Here is an 18,434-nt window from a genome sequence, read left to right as displayed (position 1 = left end):
GTCTCCAGCTGGTGGGTTCGTTCTGGGTTTTATCATTCGCTAATTCATGCCCAAAAATCAACTGCTCCTGCAGCTTGGCCGAGTTAGTGGTTAATTATTCTGGTAATTACATTGGTATGGCGGACCATACCGGTACTTTATCTGGACTTATGGTGCCTACTATGTACCTAGATACCTAGGTAAATACCTAGGTAGTTAGCTACCTAAGTTACCTACGAAATAAGTGTACGCTACAGATGTTGATATTAAACAACAAAAGAAATCAGTTTCATTCATTTACTCTCTTTCTTTCTTTTTTTTTCTTTCTTTAAACCTCGCCACACCAGCCCTTTCCAAAGTTCGTATGACTGCGGCTGACACACATCGAGCTATCCCAGTTTCAGTACATGAGCCGCTGCGGGTTTGGGGCTTTGGTCTGCGTACTGTACCTAGATGGGAACGGCCTGCAGTAGGTAGGTACCTAAAGAGCAGGACAAAAGGCCACTTTCGACGCAGAAGGATCAGGCCCCATCCTCACGCAGCGGCGTTCTCCTAGATCCTTCTTCATGTCCCAAATAAAGAGTGAGACACCATACGTAGGCAATACGCCGGCATTTAAGCCTCGTTTTCACCAACATCCATGGTTCCCTTCGGGGAGAGGGATTCTACTTCCTGGATCCACCCCGGGTAATGCCCGAGTAGAAAGGAAAGAGGGGCTGACGGCCCGTGGATGGCGAAAAAGAATCGAAAGGAAAAAAAGAGCCCTACCACAGGCGGTGCTGCGCACTAAATCCTCCCATACTCCGTACATACACAGTCATGCAGACCTGCAGAAGATTAATAATCACCACTGTCATGCGGCCTCCGTTGGTATCTGCAGACAGGGAGTTTGCTAGAAGAAAACTCCGCATTTCACGTTACACTAATTTCTGACAGGCAGCAAAAGCTTGGATGTATACGGCCAGGACCTCAAGCGGACGAGTCCAACACAGCACAAAAGGGAGAAACAAACGACAATCCTGCTCAGGACCGTCCCACCTTCATCCCTTTGTCCTGCCCCTCTTCGATTCCCCGCCGCCTCGTGTCCTCAATTTGCACTAGGGATAAGGGTACCAAAGATCGAGGAAAAATGGAAGGCCCAAAGCCCGGTTGCTGGGATTTCCGTTGCTCTCGGCCGGGGCAGTCTAAACGACACATGGTTTTGATGGAGGGCGCTGTGAACCGTGGTTGGGGACCGATTAGTGTACCAGCATTCGGAGGAACTGTTGTTGTCACTGTATATCATCATTTCCTGCTCACAGGGGTTCCATTATTATTATTATTATTATTATTATTATTATTATTTTCCTACGGAGCATATTCTCGAACGGGGTGTAGTGGCTCATCCGTCGAAGTGGGTGCCTCGCTGCTTACTCCTCTCTCCTTCAACCATCCATGATGCTATCTTGTCCATACCGCTTGGGAAGCTTCCCTGGACGGTACATACATACGGGTACGGTATGTGCGCCTCGCAGTAGCGCCCGCGTGCATGCAGCGGCTCGTTCACCCGCCGTATTTGGGCTATCAAGGGAGCCGACAGGGTGCCTTCTCGGGGAACCAACCTCGATTGGGACACACATACATATGGAAAGGTAGGGGTTAACGAGTCAAGCAAACAGCCCTGCCATGGACTAGATTGCAAATCGTCCTATATCGATTACTTCTGCATTGGTACCTTACCACACTGATCCTTCACCCATCGCAGGCCGTGTCGCCGCTCGTTTGTAGAGACCACTGCACCTATTAGACCACTTACCAATTTTGGAATCTTCGGCACCGTGCATAACCAGAAGAGTCATGAAGAATTGAATCTCCGACCGGCTACGAACCGAGTCCGACCGAGGAGAAGTCAAGGCTCCATTCATGATATTGAATATTTAGCGTCGCATCTCGTCTAAATCGCCCCGGATCGATCGGGACCTCATTCCAATCAACCCGTACTCATGCGCGGCAGGATCCCTTGCATTCCGGCGATCGGGGGATCAATTCGCGAACGGCCCAGCCCGTCCGCAAGGGACATGGGGACAAACGCACTGGACCTTTTGGGAGGATTTTCTTAAGCCCCAGACAGATGCACACGATCTAGCGCCTTGTCAATGGGCAGGTGGTATACATTGCGTTGCAATGCATATGGAATGCTCGAATCTGCGGTCGCGTGATTCATGCGTCCGATCTTGGAGACGCCGGACTTGGTTCATCTGCTTCCATATGCTGATCATCCTCATATGCGTCCAGAAGGGGTCTCAACCTACGCCCACGCGATAATGTTCCAGCACTTAGTCGAGGTTGGCTCGGGACAGTACATAAGAGTATACAATCGGATCACGCAGGTTCTTGTTAGTTAATTCCCAGAACAATCGCTCCGGTTCTGTTCAATAGTTGGGATATGATAGTCGACCACAATCCCGACCAACACCGACGTAAGTCTGCGGATGTTTACTCTGCCTGTAAGGTAAACGATGTTGGTAGGTGAAGTGCTGGTGCGGTGCCGTGTCGTCATACCCGTCCCGAGGACAGGGATACGGGGCTGGATTCGTGGGTTGATGAGCCGGGCAGCGGCCCTTCCCATGGATTCTGTCCGTGCCGGTAACCAGCAATCCACTTCACTTCAAGACTCCCAGACTAGTGATACGAGACCCAGAGAGGTCAGGAGGACGAGAAGGAAGATGAGCGAGACAGGATTGACCCCGCAGAAGCGATTAGAATTTTGGGGGCTTCAGAAAAGAACGATGCAAGTGGTCCGTTCAAGGCTTTAAGCGACAGCCGCAAGGGGATTGGATTTCTGGATGCACAAGGACAATCCTCAAGAAATCGAGGGCTGGGTGCTGGTTGGATCCAGCAAGGAAAGGAGCGCTCCGAACCGTAGTCGCACGACAGTTGATTGGCGTCGGATGACCCTTTTGATTATTTTGATTATCACTATTGAGTGCATGGGACAGAGGGAGGTCCTCCCCTGATGAGGGGGGACAATGATCGGTTCCGGTGATACAAGTGCGGTGAGTGTGTATTGTTACTCCGTATGTACCTTATGCCGTTGATTGGATCGGCGCACCCCGTCCATCGACCGTTCCATGGATCCGGAAGACCGGTGGTAACTGCAACTGGAAGGTATGGAGGTCCATCCGTCAACCCCATGAGCACGATTTGCTTCGAATTGCAGTGGCGATGAAGGAGGGGAGGGGCGTGTTTCTTGTATAGTGTGGATTCGAGCGGATATGGGGCAACGCATTCGATGATCTCTCTGTCCTGGGCTGTGGAGACTGGTGGGAGCTAGGGCAAACGAGGTTCAGGCGGTGAGGCAGTGATGGTCGTCGGTGCTCACGACCACCCCCCGATGGGCCACGCTGGATGGTGAATTGACCCGACGCTTATCGTCATGGTGGGGAGATGAAGCTGATCCGCTGACTGTTTTCAGCTGAGAAGAGCGCCGCCGCCGCGGCCGACAACGACGATGCTGATATACCTGGTTGATTGTATTGGGGGTGTCTCAGTCGGCAAATTGATGGTTACAGAACCATTACATTGTCCGTCCGTAACGCTACTCGAAGAGTCCATGCATCAGCCAGAGCTTTTTGCCAAATCATGTGCGGATTGACCTGCAATTTTGTTCTCTCACACGGAGTAGAGAAGGAAACCGACTGTCCAACGAGGCCATCCCTTTCTCAACGACATCTTCAGTATTCTCCGTAGTTCCGGCCGCGACGCGATGTGGTAAATCATCATCTCAGCGCCACTAGTCGACATCTGAAGATAGAATCAATAGAGGGGCGCAAAGAGTGGGCGCGGTTCCCGGTGGAGGGCCCTAAGTTTCCCGGTGCTACAGCCCTGGGACGACGCCAGGAGGGTATTGTCCTGACCCGACCCGATCGGTGGCACTTCATGGTAACTTGCATTAGCGTAGCTTGGCTTCGTTTGTCTCTCAAAGGAGAAACCGCCGGCCGGCCGGGGCGCGAAGAAAAAGGAAATCGATATTTTTTGGTCACGTCTTCGTGCATCGCATCCAAGAACCGGGATTCGTTTGCGGGGTCTGCTGACGGGTGCGCCAATCACTCCCGTTGCGAACCTGGCTAGAATCCTTGTGTCGTGCGTAATCTCGTTCTCTCTCGGGGCGAAACTCTGGCGGCGGCCGTGGTGGTCGGAGTTTGACGAGAGAACCCCACCGAGCACATGGGAGCGAGATGGGAGCTAACGGTTAGGTGGAAGTTAAGAAATCGCGGGCAACGCATGCGATTTGCTGTCAAGTGGTCCTCATCACACCTCCATCGTCCGGAGTTCAACTTCCTGCAACCTAATCACACGGGAAAACCTCTGCGCCCCTTCAACCCCCACCGCCATGATTCAGATTTAGTTTAGTCCTCGGAGGGGCTTGTTATCGGAGTAAGGTCTGGTTGGAAGGACTCGAGGGCTGCATGACATCGATCGTGTGACTTGGGTAAGACCGAGTGACGCTTGATGACTTTTGATACCGAAGGAGATGTCCACCATCTCAGAACCTGACGTGAGACAAGGACTGCTGAGAGATACGAAGAATTGGTCGAGTGATTGACTGGCCGGAGAGGCCGCGAGAAAAATTGCCTTCTCAACTTGACCAGCGATGGTAAGAAGGATGGGGGATGACGGCCGCAAAGAAGACACCAACCAGAGGAAGAGGCTGGTGTGATCCGGATGCAGGTGCTTGGTGTCAGGGCGTTGGGCAACCACCATTCATGAGAATGGCTGTTCTGTCGCTAGTCGTCTCCTGGACATGTCCACGACGGGCCGCCCCGACTCCCGCCGATCTTTATGCATGAGGTTGAAGTAAATAATGTCGGTGAAATGCGACCAGGCCAGGATGGGCTCGGCTTCCGTGCTTCAGTGCTTCAATCCGGTGATCAGGTACTTTCTTGCCAGAATGGCCCTTCCCTGAATGCATCCAGGTAATTAATAAATATTCCTGGCGGCGTTATTGGCGTTAGGCGGGATTTCAAAGGAGCCTCATCCTCAGTCGTCCCCATTAACACCGGTTCCTATAATCTCTCGCTCCCTCCCTCCACAAGAGATCCTACCACCACACGTGGTCTCGGAGGATTCCATCAGCATGATGCGATGGATTCGCATTGTTGACGAATTTGACAGTGATCGGAGTACGTGATACACGCTCAAGCAACGCAACTCCGGTTTGATGGGGCTGTGCGAAGACGCGCTCACTATCAGCTATCTTCATTGCAATTTCCTCCCGTTGGATCCGCGGTCCAGACAGCCACTAGGCGCATCATCCTGCTTTATTCCTGACTTATATCAGGCTGGACTAACGAAGATGACCACGATCTGAATTCTTTGGTGCCTAGCAGACAAGGCAGGTTCCGTTCCGTACGGTACCGAAACCGAATTCCAGCAGTATTACCAATACGGTAACCTGGTTCCACGGTACGTACCGCCTCGCGCAGTCTTACTGCTTTTTTTAATTATTTTTTTTTTTTTATTCTATCTCTCTTCCCTCCCCTCCCTTGCCACGTTTTTTTAATTATTAAAATCCATCAAAAAAAGGATGTTCCAATCGGCGCGGTGCATTGCCGTCCGCGTCTTTCCGTTGCCGCCAAAACCCACTCACCACGCAGGTAATTGCGGGCTAGTGTCGACCTACTCTGACTATCCTCAGCTCCGTCCGGCCCTTTGTCTCCGGAATCTCCAGAAGTCTGCTCCACTTCAGCTAACGTCGAGTCGCCTTGGCCGTCAGCGAGATCCTGAGGGCCCCATCGACACAGCTGGCGAGCCTCTTGGGGCGACCGACCGACCGACCGACCACGCAAGCGAGTTCTGCGGCCAGAATCCTCAGGCGCCCAGGCAACGTGCATATCCTCCTGTCCACTTATGGTCTACACCTCCCACAAGCGACGGGGGTGGTGTTGCTATCCCGTTGATGGCGGCGTTTAGCAGCCAAACCGGTATAGCGCTGACTCGTCCACAAGAGGAAGGGGGCGACGGGAAAAAAAAAAAAAACAAGCAAACGGAAATTGAAGTCCCAATGAGAAAAAAGAATGCCACAAAAAAGGGAAAAGGAAAAGGAAGCGCACCAAACAGAATGCCTGCTAAGGTGGGCGCCGCCGTCTGTGATCATCGATTAGCCCGCATACGGATTCAGTCACGTGATTCAACCCGGCCTATGAGAGCACGCCGACGCAAAGACTATCTCTACTTTATCTGCCGCCTTGGGCTGGCGTACGTGCGTGCGTACGGAACACTTGGTGACGGGCTAATGGTGGAAGCGCACGGCGACGGCCCATGGTTGCGTTGGGTTGGGTGGGCTTAGGCGGGTTCGACGAAGGGAACCGAAGACGCATGCGCTTCCTCCAAACGCCCTGTCCGTGCTCTCTCCTTCCCTCCAGGGCAGGCCATCATTTTTCCTTTGCTGTCCTCGATTAACAGGGGAGAGAAGAAAACGCGGTGGTGCATGGGCGCAGAGCGAGCAGATGACGGGTCGGGACAAAGCTACAAACTACGGTGTCCAGAAAGCAGGAGGGTGTACCTGGTAGGTACCTTGTCGGCCTTGTCATTTTAGGCTCACAAGCTTGGTCTTTGCAATTTTTGGACGGGTTGGGCTGGTGCCTGTGTCGTCAGTTTGTTTACTATCGTCATCGCGATCCTCCTCCCTCATTCCACCTCGAGTCATCCGATGGCTCCGGGCGCATCAACTGGAGACACCAATGTGATGACCCGGCATACGGATGTGACACGCTGTACGAGGCTATTCAGTTGTACATGCTTTCTCCCATCAGGTCATGTTCGTTCGTCGCGTGACGATCGCACAGGTTAGACTCGGAAGTAGGGGAACGAACGGATATCGTGATGGATGCCTGACATTCTAGGGATTAGGCCCGTCTTCGGGCTTGCAGGTGGGATACTTTTCCCATTTTGATGGAATCTTATTCTAGTTTTAGACTCTGGTTCGCAATCCAAGCACTTGCTTCTTCGAGCCATCGAGACGAGGTGGCGAAGGGGGCCGGTCGGTCATCCAGACAACAACCCACAGCCCCCGACGCAAGAACAAAGACTGACCGGGGTCTCTGCCCAAGCTGAGTAACGGTTGCGATCAGGCAGGTCCCTGCCGCATGATATCCATCGCTACCAACCGACAGACGCCCCCACAACCACTGACGATCCGGATAATTGGTCCCAGAGCCCTCAGCTAACTTTAAGCGTACGGAGTAAGAGATGAAAGGGCCTAGCACTGATGCGCTTGCCCCAGCGGGAATGGGAGGGCCAGAAGGGGATTCAACCAGCAAAAGAGGTTTAGAGAAAACGGGGCGCATACCTAGACGCGCTTCGAAGCGCGGAAGATCGCCCCCAACTGTTCCGTACGGTGTCGATTCGAGCTGTTCTCTATCTATCTATCTATCTAATTTCGAAGCCAAAAGCCGTCGTTCCAGACGAATAGATGGATCCTAGGTCCTGCCGTGCCGCGGTATCTCCGTCCGTCGTAGACAGAGCCGTGACCGGACACAGCCCTCGATCGATGTATCACATTGATGTCCAGTTTACTCGCGTCCCCCCGCATGGTTCAGTTTCGCGTTCTCCAGATGTCAGTTCCCTAAACAGGGCCCGGTGTTTTGCCGCTGTATGCAAGGAGACTGAGCCTTTATCGGCGTGGAGAACTCTACCTCGACTTGGTCCTGATCCTGAGGTGCTCGCACTACATCTGATATCAGTGATGATGACACCATCAATGGACTTTGTGTAGTCACGAAAGTGTTTGATCACTGCTCGGTCGGTTGTCCTGGACATTCTACGTTCCGCTAGGGATTTCGATATGGGGTGCGCGGATACGGTCAAGATATATATTGCTTTTGTCCCACAAAGGGACCTCCGGAAACTCATCTCTGAGGCAGTCGTCAAAGGGACAAATATAGATATCTCATTCTATACGCTAGATTGAATAGAAATAGTTATTCTGTGTATCAGGCTCTTCCAGGCCTCTACACAATCTCCCGAGGTATGTTCGATAACGAGGCGCAACAAATCGCGACAACCAACCACATCAACAATAAACGTACGGAGAACGATCGAGAAACTGTGCATTGGTGTACCAAACATCCAGTCAACACAGATGCCAATAATGCAGATTGGGAGGTCGAGGGCCGATAGCTGGAAGGGTAATATGTCCGCACAGTATGGATCTCCCTCATCGCCTCACCACCACCTCTACTCCGTATATAAAGGTCAATTGCATTATCATCGCAGATATTATCAGCTCCATCAAGAAAGCGAGATACATTTGACACAGCATCTTTTCAAGGAGTTGTTCTACATTGACCATCGTCCACCAGCCAACCACTCTATACTCCGTAGGTAAACGGAAAGAAAAGAACTCCTCGGAAAAGGGCATGGAAAAATCTGACCTCTCAACTGAGGAGACCAACAATGATCGTCTCCGATCCTGAATCAGGCAATTCGGGGAGGGCATGGATGAGCGTGCCTACTATTATTGAGCAGAAAGTTCCACTAGGATCTTGCCGAGTCAAATCACAATAGCCAACCGACAACGACAAAGTTCATGGCTTGCATCTATTCTAGCCAGACAAAGGCGGCCGTGCAGTCGGCCTGCAGCGTCCGAATCCTCATCTGGGGACGATGTGTCCGCCCGGTCGTTCTGCGTTGCGCCTTCGCGATGACGAGAGGCGAGAAGGGCGGGGGAGGCGATGGACCACCCCCCCGAAGGGACGCGGGATCAGCCATTTGGAACAGGAATAGGAGAAGGGAATGGATCGTGCGTCGAAAATCCGATTCCCCACCCTGCCCCAGCCTACTACGGAGTGAAACAAGGGCGTAGTCTTGCGTTTGACAGGTTTGGGCATTGATGCAGAGCTGATGTGCACATCGCGAGCAGGAGATTCGTGAGCGCCATGGACGGATTCGCCCGCGTGCAGGTGGATGTGGATATCGTTACCTGCTGAAGATGGGGGAAAGCCGTGGAGCTGACGGGATGCCCGACGGGCCGGTTGCGGCGCGCGGACAGCAGGCCATCATCCCATGCACGTCAGGATAACCATGGTCTGGGGCTTATGACCTTGTCCATGCCCAAGGATTGGACATGGCGGTCACCGTCATTGGGGGATGGGGGAGTAGCGGTAAGGAAGAGCCGGCACTAGGACGAGACAGCCTGAGGTCTTAGCAGGGAAAAAAAAACCTTGTCCTCCGCGTATTGAATCTACAGGACACGACTCATTGTAGGGAAACAAAAACAGAAACACAAAACGCATGTCATTGCGTGTATGGCTCGGGCTTAAAGCTCTAAACCCGTCGAGCCCTTTTAGGGCTATGTAAATCCCGGGCAGTCTTCCTCCCATCAACAGGCTTGGGAAAGCCGGTTACGTACAACGGACGGGGCGACCCGAAACATGGATATCAGGGCGAGGACAAAGCCCGATAAACAAAGAGACAGATTGGAAGGGGACGGGAGTGAACTCGAAAAATTGTAGAATAAAGAATACTTACACACCTCCTCAGCGTAATTGGTGACACTGTCGTCATCTCCAAGACAGAACACAGGACCTTTCACTCTGCATCGTCCGACTCAGAGACATCATCGAGTTCCACAGAATCGGGCATGACGACGCTGTTCAGATACGTAACCTATCAGGTGACAACGTCACTCTGTCAGTAAGATTATTCTCCCACATCTCAATCATGTCTCATCCTTGTCCACCCCCTCAGTAGAGCAGATGGAAAGGTGGGTATCGCCGTCGTGCCCGAAGCCACACCGCTGAAATGGCTCGAAGAGGGAAGGGGACGAAGAGGGGACAGGGGTGTAAAGGACCTCGTACTGATACGATGGGGGGCTAGGATCCAATAGACGCAAGCGCGGTAGAGCGGAGAAGCCAGCAGGGGGAACTAGTAGGGATAGCTTACAAAGGGCTCCAAGATGCCAATGAAAGTCGCAATTTTGTCCTGCGCTTCGGGACTTAGGAGCTCCTCATCGGCAAGAGGCTTGCCAATGGTGAAACTGCGCAGGCGGAGTAATTGGATGTTCTCGTTGTCCAAGTCGTAGCCCTAGAGACGAGATGAGCAGGTCAGTACTGTTATTGGACAAAGCCCCAAGACCCGCTGCGCAAAGCATCTGCTGAACCATGGAAACAGATGAGACGGTGTCAAAAAATCTTCCACGCAGTGGGACAAGAGCCTGCCGTGCTAAAGTAGGCGCAGCAAATAGTACAGAGTAGACCCAAAGCGAGCCCCCAGGGGTTTGTGTTCAGGCTACTGCCCTGGAAAACGCCCCCCGACAGACATGGGTGCGTCCCGTCCGCGGCTGCGCTTGCACCAGCGAGACACCCCCGAGCAGACCCGCTCCCAACCATGGTACAGTTGATGACCTGGTAGTGTGCCAGGGAGTTTCATCAAAGAGCTCAACGTGGGTTCATGATTCTACCCTCGAAGGTGTTACTGCTCCTTTGAGGGCTGCCTTGGGAATATTGAACCGTCGGGCCCTCAACTGTTCGATGGTGAAGCGCCCGAGCCTCCTGGGTGCCCCCTCAGGCAGCATTGACCTCTGCTTTGAAGTATTTCCTCCATTGAGATGGGACGGAATCATGGCCTTTTCTTTGCAGCATGAATCTCGCTGTTTTGCGATGCTAACAAGCAGGAGACCCATCCCCTATTGATGGAGTGCGCCCGGAAGACATCAACCACCCTCGGAACGCGTCGTGTGCAACGCCAGTCGATCGATCCGATGAGAGATGCAAATGGGGGTTGAGTGCTTGAAGCTAGAGACCATGGCTGGCCTCATACAGAACAGTCTAACTTACCATTGGTTTGGTTTTCAGCGCCGATTCTTTGTTCTGGGAAACAAAGGCTTTCACGGCTCCTTCCTCATCGTCCACACCACCGAAGAACTCACGGCGCAGTCCCTCCTCGTTCAGTACGGCCTTCAGACGATGAGAGTTACTGTCGATCTCTTGTCGGACCAGCGCGAGTTTATTGGCCTCCGGATGCCAGAGCCCAGCCCCTGAACGCCGAATTTCGTTAGCGAGTGTTCCTTCCTGTCTATGGCAGCCGCCATGATACGTGTCTACAGCTTGAGACAACGTGGATATAGAAGCGAGATATAACGACGTCGAAATGCGAGCTCAAGACCTGGTGCGACCGCGGGATGAGCGGCTTAGTTGGACACAACTTACCGACGAAGCAAGATCCGGGTTGACAGTGGACATAATACGCAGCATAAGGGCCTTTTTTCCCGGTGCGGGACCTAGGATGAATCAGACGGACGAAAGACTAATCCGTCGCTGGGTAAGGGCGTACCATGCTGCTGAGAAATGGGTCTGTGGCTGTTAATATGATGCGGATCGATACATGGGTTGCTGTCCCATGAATAGACATACCTTATATGGAGTGGGGTCTTTGCTGAACCTGATATCTCTGTGTATCCGGAATACCTAGAGACATGAAGTGTTAATGCAACTGTCGTCCTCTGCTTTGAATCCCCTCTCCTCAGGATTCGTCTACTTCTCCAAGGCACTATGGCACTTACCATGTCCTTCACAGGGAGTTCCGGAACCGTCTCGTCAATCTCAGTAACCTTCTCCGTGAAACTCTCGACAAAGGTTTCCCAGTCTTTCTTAGACGCACGATAGTCTGCGTCGTGCGCTGCAGCGAGAGGAGTACATGTCAGCTATACGCGCGCCGACATTGAAGGAGCTCTCACCTTTGAGCCACGCTCTCTCATTGTTCTTGGCCAAGTCCTTCAAGAAGAGGAGCGTGTTGGGATGCAGCGTATGATCTTTGTAGGGCACATCGCCTGGGTCCCTCGCTTTGGGCTTCTTGATGAAGACCTCTTTTCCTGGGCCAAGGCCGGTTTTGACGCCTTCTTTCCAGAGCTGTTTGTCTTCCAAGGCGGCTGAGTCGGACTCAGCGCTTGCGTTGTCCTCCTTTGACTCGCTCTTCACCTTGCCGGCCTTTTTCGTTTTCGTCTGCTTGGCCTTGGGCTTGCTAGCCACTTCTTCGGCTGAGGGCGACTCCTCCGAACCGCCACTAGCGGGCGCATCATAGTCCGACGTGGGATCCTCTGGCTCCGATGAGGGATCGGAGGGGGACTTGGAGTCGCCGGAATTTTCAGTTTGAAAATATTTGCTTTTCTTCTTGGTGGACCTGACAGGCTTTGCTTCTGTCTTGCTGCTTTCTTGAGGTTTCTGCCTTTTGGGCTCGGGGTTTGCGCTGGCGGAGAGCCTAGCAGACGCGCGCCTTTTTGGTGCTGGTGCAGCTGGAGATTCCGCTGCGGGAACGGCCCGAGACGATCGACGAGACATTGGCAAATGGACGGCGACTGTGGACGACGGGGGTTTGTCGGGTCTGGAGAAAATGGCACGGCGATATTATAGAGACAACACGAGTAATATAATCAGCTATGACCCGGAATCGCGGGGCGCAGTCAATATTTCATGGATGGGATCGGCCCCAGGGATGGATGCGATGGCATTAAATAAACGTTTCAGGATGGTCTAGAAGGGAGTTCGATCTGGAAAATAACGGGGGCTATCTGGCAATCGATAGACACGGACAAAGGGACGGGGCGACATCAACCAGGAGGCTGGTAACTTCTGGGGCGCTGTTGGTGTGGGAAAGGCGGGCCACCGCTAAACTTGCTAGTGCGGCCGTTCGGGACCGTGAAGGATTTGCGGGACAAGAAACAAAGCCGAATTTTCTTTTTGTAGGTGTATATCATTCCCGACTCGATCTGGGTCCACCGTTAGCTCTGATCACGTATAGCTTCTTTATTGATATCTTTCTTGCATATCGATTCCTGCGACAAAAATATCCAGAAAGAAACGCGCAGCTTGAAACGTGGGATCCGCTCGCAGCGTCCTCGAGAGACACAAGAAGAGATCCGTCACTCACCAGTACCATGGCAGACACAAGACTTGTCCCAAGCGCCTTTGAAGCTCGGAAATCAAAGATCCTCGCAGACCTTTCCATCCCAGATGCCGAGTACACGGATCTGTCCCCCAAAGGGTCCGTGGATGAAGGCATCCGCGATCTCATCCAGGACATCAACGGGCTGCCCGGACTGGTGACCACGAGTAGCTGTGCTGGGCGGATCAGTGTATTCTTAGAGGGGAGAAATAAACAACCTCAGAGAGCCTCAGAAGAGCAGCGACGACAGTTTGCGCCGTCGGGGGGCAAAGGGGCGGGGAAATGGCTCTATGTCTCGCATGACCCTCTGGAAGAAAAAGCAATGTCGCTCCATGAGAGATTCGGCCTGACGCCGGGCGATGGGAAACCTCCTGCGGCGAACAAAGCAGGACAGGCCCCGCGTCTTGTCCGTTTTCACTACGAACCGATGGTATGTTGAAGCTTTCCTTCTTTTTATAGAGCGCTAGATGCTGTCTACACGACATCGTATCAACCTGTCTCTCTGTCCTGACAATGATGGTTAGATTCTTCACATAATGGCTGCAACGCTCCACCATGCAAGTCCTGTTCTAGCAGCCGCTTCCAGCTCCGGTTTCCGCGAAAGCGGTTTACAGAGCTTGCGATGCCTAGAAGGCGATGATGATGGCCCAAGCCCTATTGTCGCAGTGCGCTCCACAGGTCTAGCTCTCGAGTCTGTCATCGGGTACTGTGACGATACTGATGATGGTGATCAAGATGGCAAGGAGCCTGTTGTCCATAGTCTGGTGACTGAGGAGTATTTACAGATGTTGGTTGCAATCTCCAATGAGAGGTTCTCCATCAACGCAGAGCGTAAATCCCGTTTCCGGACGAATCTGCTGGAACTATGCTCTTCCGTGCAATCGGAAGCTTCCAAGACGAAGGGAAAGTCAAGGCCGTCTGGATGGGAGGACCCTGAAAAGAGAAGAGAAAGGAAGAGAGCTGAGGGGTTGATGAGGAAAAAGCTTCTTGAGAAGCAGACGAAAGCGCAAGACAATCAATCTTCGGCGGAATCTACGGAAGAGCTTGTCTTACCAACAGGAGACTGAACAATTGTACCTATTGAATGAACATCACGAATAAATGAAGATACTTGATGAGATCGTTGCTATGAATGACCAACCAGTCATGGACAAATGTGCTGGCATGGGGTGGGTACATGAGAATGACTTCCCTCAAGAACAAGCCAAATGCCGACAGACGAATAAACCGAGTAACATAACATGGCAAAAAAATAAAAAAAAAACAGAATAGCGTCCATGATTCGCTGAAAGATCTCTGCATAGTGCAATGCATGATATCCATGGCAGACAAAAGTAGAAGACGAGACAAAGTGGAAAACAAGAACCAGCCAAGTGCATACGTATGTAGTCAGAAGACTCAACATCGCCAACGATTTTCCCTATTCAACAGGATTCCAGAGGACAAATGGGGGTTGCAATACCAAAACGAGCGAACATTCGACAGAGAAAGCCATCTTCAATGTCCGCTCTAGTAACGATGGATGCCTACAGAGACCAAAGATGGTGAGTTAAATCCAAATGAACATAGTCATGCACTGAAGTGACCTGCCGGAAAACCGTCCCGAGTACCTGAAGCTAGACGTCTTCTGGAGGGATGCAATTAGGAGAGGACTGGGTGATCCTATGACCAGGAAACCCGTTGCGCGCCTTGGACGAAGGGTAAAAAAAAAGCTTCTGACCCCAAGGGCTCTCGTTCTGATCAACAGGAGTGTTGTTATGAGGCATATGCATGCTTGGACGCCGCGCGGGTGTAGCAAAGACATCAACTCTCGAAGTTGATTCAGCACGAAGTCGTGACTGGTGGGCCGCGGACGAAGGAGCGCTTGGATTGCTGGACTTTTGGACATCGATGCCACGGGTAGGGGTAGGCGAGCCGTCGGTATGATCAATCTTCTTCTGTCCATTGTGATTCTCCCACCCAGTCTTGACGAGGTGACGTAGAACCATCTTCTCGTGATGAACCGCCTCGTTCCAAATCGCCCTCTTTGCGGCATCCCCATCCCATTCAAACCAGATTCGACCGAATGGCGAGGAGAGATCGCGATTATGCACTGGAAATTTGTTGGGAAGATCTCGGGTCACACCCTCAGGGACAGTTCCTCTGGAGATGAGACCCGCGTAGTACTACACCACTTGAATGTAAGCATCCGGCACAACTTGGTAGGAGGATCAGGCGTACCTGCAGAGCTTGACGATCGGCGTTTGGCAAGCTAACCAGAGTATCGAAGGGGAACCATTTACCGAAATCAGGAAAGTTGACTATTTCCGACATGTCCTCCGAGTTGACACAGAGCGTGTACTTCTGACGATCGTTGAAGGCTGGGCAATCAAGCCCCGCGTGTAGCAGGCTGCGCAACAGTCTCTGGTCAAGGCCGATAGTATTAGACTTTTGGATGCGAGAGACAAGGGATAGAATATGGCGGTTGGTCAATTCAAAAAGCTGGTTGCGGTCATCGACGGTGTACAGTTCAGTTGCATACCACGGGAACTAGGAAGATGAGAGAGATCCCTTGGGCTATGTGACAGAAGCCTTACCTTGTAAAGGGTGCTGATGGTGGATTCGTACGTGCGCTGAGGACATTTGACACAGAACGGCGACTAGATTTTGCGTCAGTTGCTCCTTACCAGTAAAGAGTGATCAGTAGCATGACTTACACGATGGGGTATCTCAGCGTGGCGAATAGCCCCGATGATCTCCTCACTAGTGAAGAAACCAGCAAAGCCAGTGGAATAAGGGTCTGTATTGACCAGGGCGCAGGGAAAGCCTTTATTCCAAACAACGCACTTGGCACGGGGAAAGAGGTCCTTCAACAGTTGATCCTGGTTGCTGAACTCCACCTCTACATGCCTGTTTCCGAGGCGAGGTGCACGACCGACTTCATAGACCTTGTTGATACGATCGACGGTCTCTTGAGCATCAGAGGGGGTCTCGAACTCAACATAGCAATCCATTGTTTTGGCGGTGGACCGTTCCATGATGATATGAATAGGGCAGCCTTTATCCGAACTGATCAGGCGAGCTTGACGGCCAACAAATTGGACAATCTCCTGCTTGGTGACCGAGTAGGGGATCTGTAGATGAACATGTTAGCGCAAGCTTGGGACTCAAGTAAGCTGGAACTGACATTCGAGATCTTGATCACACCCCAGTCAGGTGGTCCTTTGTGATGGACGAGACTACCAATTGGCAGCTCGCCAAACACGGCGAGCGATTCGCGCCTCTTGTCACCCGCAGACGCCTGTGATGAGGCTCCAAACTGTCCCATGTGCTCGGTGTTCATGATGTGGTGTAAGGATGGGTGAGTAGCACGACGAGAGACAGGTGATACAATGTTTGGTGCCTTGGAATGTCCTGGCATGCGGACCACAGGAGTTGAAATTGGGCTCAAAGCTGAAGACTGCGGAATAATGCGACGCTGTCCCATAGGGTCCATGAGAGTGGGAGTAGGTGTTTCTGCAGGGTCGTATTCGGTCTCGTCTTCACGAGAAGGGCTTTGAGCGAAGGCTGGATTTCTTACAGCAACGTACTGCCTCTGATGATGGGGAAGGCTAGACATACCCGGATGGTCCAAACGTGAGGTCATACCGAGTCCAGAGGAAGAGGGGGGAGGATAAGAGAAGGCGAGGGTGGGCGAGAATGGGGCAGACTGGCCCTCTTCAGGAACTCTTCTGCGATACATGGTACAGACGCCGTAGAGGGACAGAAGGGAGGAGAGTGGGAGATTGTATGGCTTTGGTGAGTGTAAGAATATGAAGATATTCAGATGTGAGGGAGAGGAGAGGAACAGAAGTTCTTCAACGTGAAGGCTCGGCGTTATCTATCGTGAAATAGGCAGCTTGTATTTCATTCACTTTCTTTTTTGGGTCCCTGTATAGAAACTATCAATAGATATCTACAGAGATAATAGCTGGACCACCAAGTGGATTAATTAGGGCAGAGTATATTGTCAACTGCTAGCATGGCCCAGCTCCATTGTAAAAAGAATATGACTTAAAAGTTCATTTACCGCAGAAAGACCATTCAATTTAGAACAGAGGCACAAATCAATAGAACAAAAGAATTGGGTCATGATAGAATGTGAGTTGTCAGTATAGGGAAGACTGCCCCAGCATTATCCAATATACCTTACTACAAAACCACATAATCCGAGGAGTAGAAGTACATCCCTATCTTGGTCTGTTGATGTCAGTTTGGACGAAGGATGGTTTAATGCAGGCAGGTCCCAGGGGTTGCGAGGCCCTGAGAGGATGCATGTAGCACTGAAAGAGTCAGCTTTTGAATGGCCAAACTTTTATGTAGAGAATGGTGCTGAAAATCGTCCACTGAGCCCTAATATCATAATGATTTCATGAATTTGTATGCCATCCTTCCCGAAACCCAGAGGTCTTCGATGCAAAGGATGGTGTCAACCATATCTACAGGGGAACAAGCAATCTAACAATAGATTCAAATTCAGATATCTTCGAGGTTCTCAAGGAGGGAAACAAAGCACTGAGCAGACCATGCAACTCCCAATACCAGCCTAGATCACCTGTACAACAGTCGCTATTGGAATAGAAACTTCAAGAACATGGAATATTCACCGGGTCGAAGGCCAAAGGATCGCGAATTTAGTCAAACTGGGACTTCGTGTTAGACTAGCTTACAGTGAAGGAGATAAGTGTGTCTTACCGGCGTCAGGAAGGATTCGGCGACAAATCGGGCACGGGCGTTCAACTGGAGAGAATTAGCGACAGCCTCTTGATACATCGTGGAAAATTGATTGCGTACGAATAGCTTCATTTCGGAGATTTCCTTATCCACCTCTTCCATGCTGTACCATCGTTAGACCATTTCATAGCGAATATAGAAGGGGGAGCCGCACAATTCGATCACAAAGTCCACCAACTTGTGTTTGAGCATCGTCTCCGTATGGAAGTTGGTAATCAAGAAGGAGATGTCATAGCCCTGGTCCCCCGTTAGCATCACCTGTAGCTATACGTGTATACAACGTGTCGCATACCTCCACCGGCTTTCTCCTGAGAATAAAGAACGACTCGGCACGTTGGGTTAGAAAGCGCGTAAGTTTGTGAGCTTTCATCTGTTAGAGTAGATCCCTTGATGTTATGACAGAGCATGTACCTAATATGTGTTCGATCTCATCCGCCTGTTTGATTCTAATGCTGACCCGGACGCTGTTTACACTGGGCTCGATGAGAACCTTCTCGCCCTCGTTGCGAGCAACAGTGAGGGGGTTCAGGAGCAGTTCAGGCGACGTCTTGGCCTCTACTTCGGGCACATTATGGCGTTCGGAGGTCTGGGAAGCGAAGTTCGAGATCGCGAGGGCGGCTGTCAGTGACACTCGGGTGCACTGCAGGTAAGGGCGCAATGATTGAGACTTTGACGGTTAGCTTGGAGTCCCAGTATTCCTGCGTGATATCCGGCGTACCATATTGAAATTGTGACGTGAACCGCAGGCCTGTGAGTTTCAATGAGCAACAGGAGGTCGGGGA

The 18,434-nt window shown here is 51.7% G+C and overlaps 4 protein-coding genes across 4 annotated transcripts; 2 read left to right on the top strand and 2 right to left on the bottom strand.

Moving 5' to 3' along the window:
• Positions 1-5,545: 5,545 nt before the first annotated feature.
• ATEG_07217 (uncharacterized protein) lies at positions 5,546-6,307 on the top strand (the record flags this gene model as incomplete). The annotated part of the gene is made up of 1 exon (XM_001209903.1): positions 5,546-6,307. One exon carries the CDS (start codon positions 5,546-5,548, stop codon positions 6,305-6,307), a length of 762 nt encoding a protein of 253 aa, XP_001209903.1.
• Positions 6,308-10,787: 4,480 nt separating this feature from the next.
• On the bottom strand, positions 10,788-12,296 carry ATEG_07216 (DUF2461 domain-containing protein; the record flags this gene model as incomplete). Its single annotated transcript, XM_001209902.1, has 6 exons — positions 10,788-10,996; positions 11,169-11,239; positions 11,293-11,312; positions 11,373-11,426; positions 11,522-11,637; positions 11,696-12,296. 6 exons carry the CDS (start codon positions 12,294-12,296, stop codon positions 10,788-10,790), a joined length of 1,071 nt encoding a protein of 356 aa, XP_001209902.1.
• A 596-nt stretch (positions 12,297-12,892) lies between these two features.
• ATEG_07215 (tRNA wybutosine-synthesizing 3 family protein) lies at positions 12,893-13,967 on the top strand (the record flags this gene model as incomplete). Its single annotated transcript, XM_001209901.1, has 2 exons — positions 12,893-13,330; positions 13,425-13,967. The coding sequence occupies 2 exons, from the start codon at positions 12,893-12,895 to the stop codon at positions 13,965-13,967; spliced, it is 981 nt and encodes a 326-aa protein (XP_001209901.1).
• Positions 13,968-14,516: 549 nt separating this feature from the next.
• ATEG_07214 (uncharacterized protein) lies at positions 14,517-16,621 on the bottom strand (the record flags this gene model as incomplete). The annotated part of the gene is made up of 5 exons (XM_001209900.1): positions 14,517-15,065; positions 15,121-15,429; positions 15,477-15,539; positions 15,597-16,013; positions 16,067-16,621. 5 exons carry the CDS (start codon positions 16,619-16,621, stop codon positions 14,517-14,519), a joined length of 1,893 nt encoding a protein of 630 aa, XP_001209900.1.
• Between the last annotated feature and the right edge of the window lie 1,813 nt (positions 16,622-18,434).

Source organism: Aspergillus terreus, genomic scaffold, assembly GCF_000149615.1.
Source record: "Aspergillus terreus NIH2624 scaffold_10 genomic scaffold, whole genome shotgun sequence".
Taxonomy (NCBI): Eukaryota; Fungi; Ascomycota; class Eurotiomycetes; order Eurotiales; family Aspergillaceae; genus Aspergillus; species Aspergillus terreus.
The sequence above is the reverse complement of the archived record's forward strand: the minus strand, read 5'-3'. Positions and strand labels throughout refer to the sequence as shown.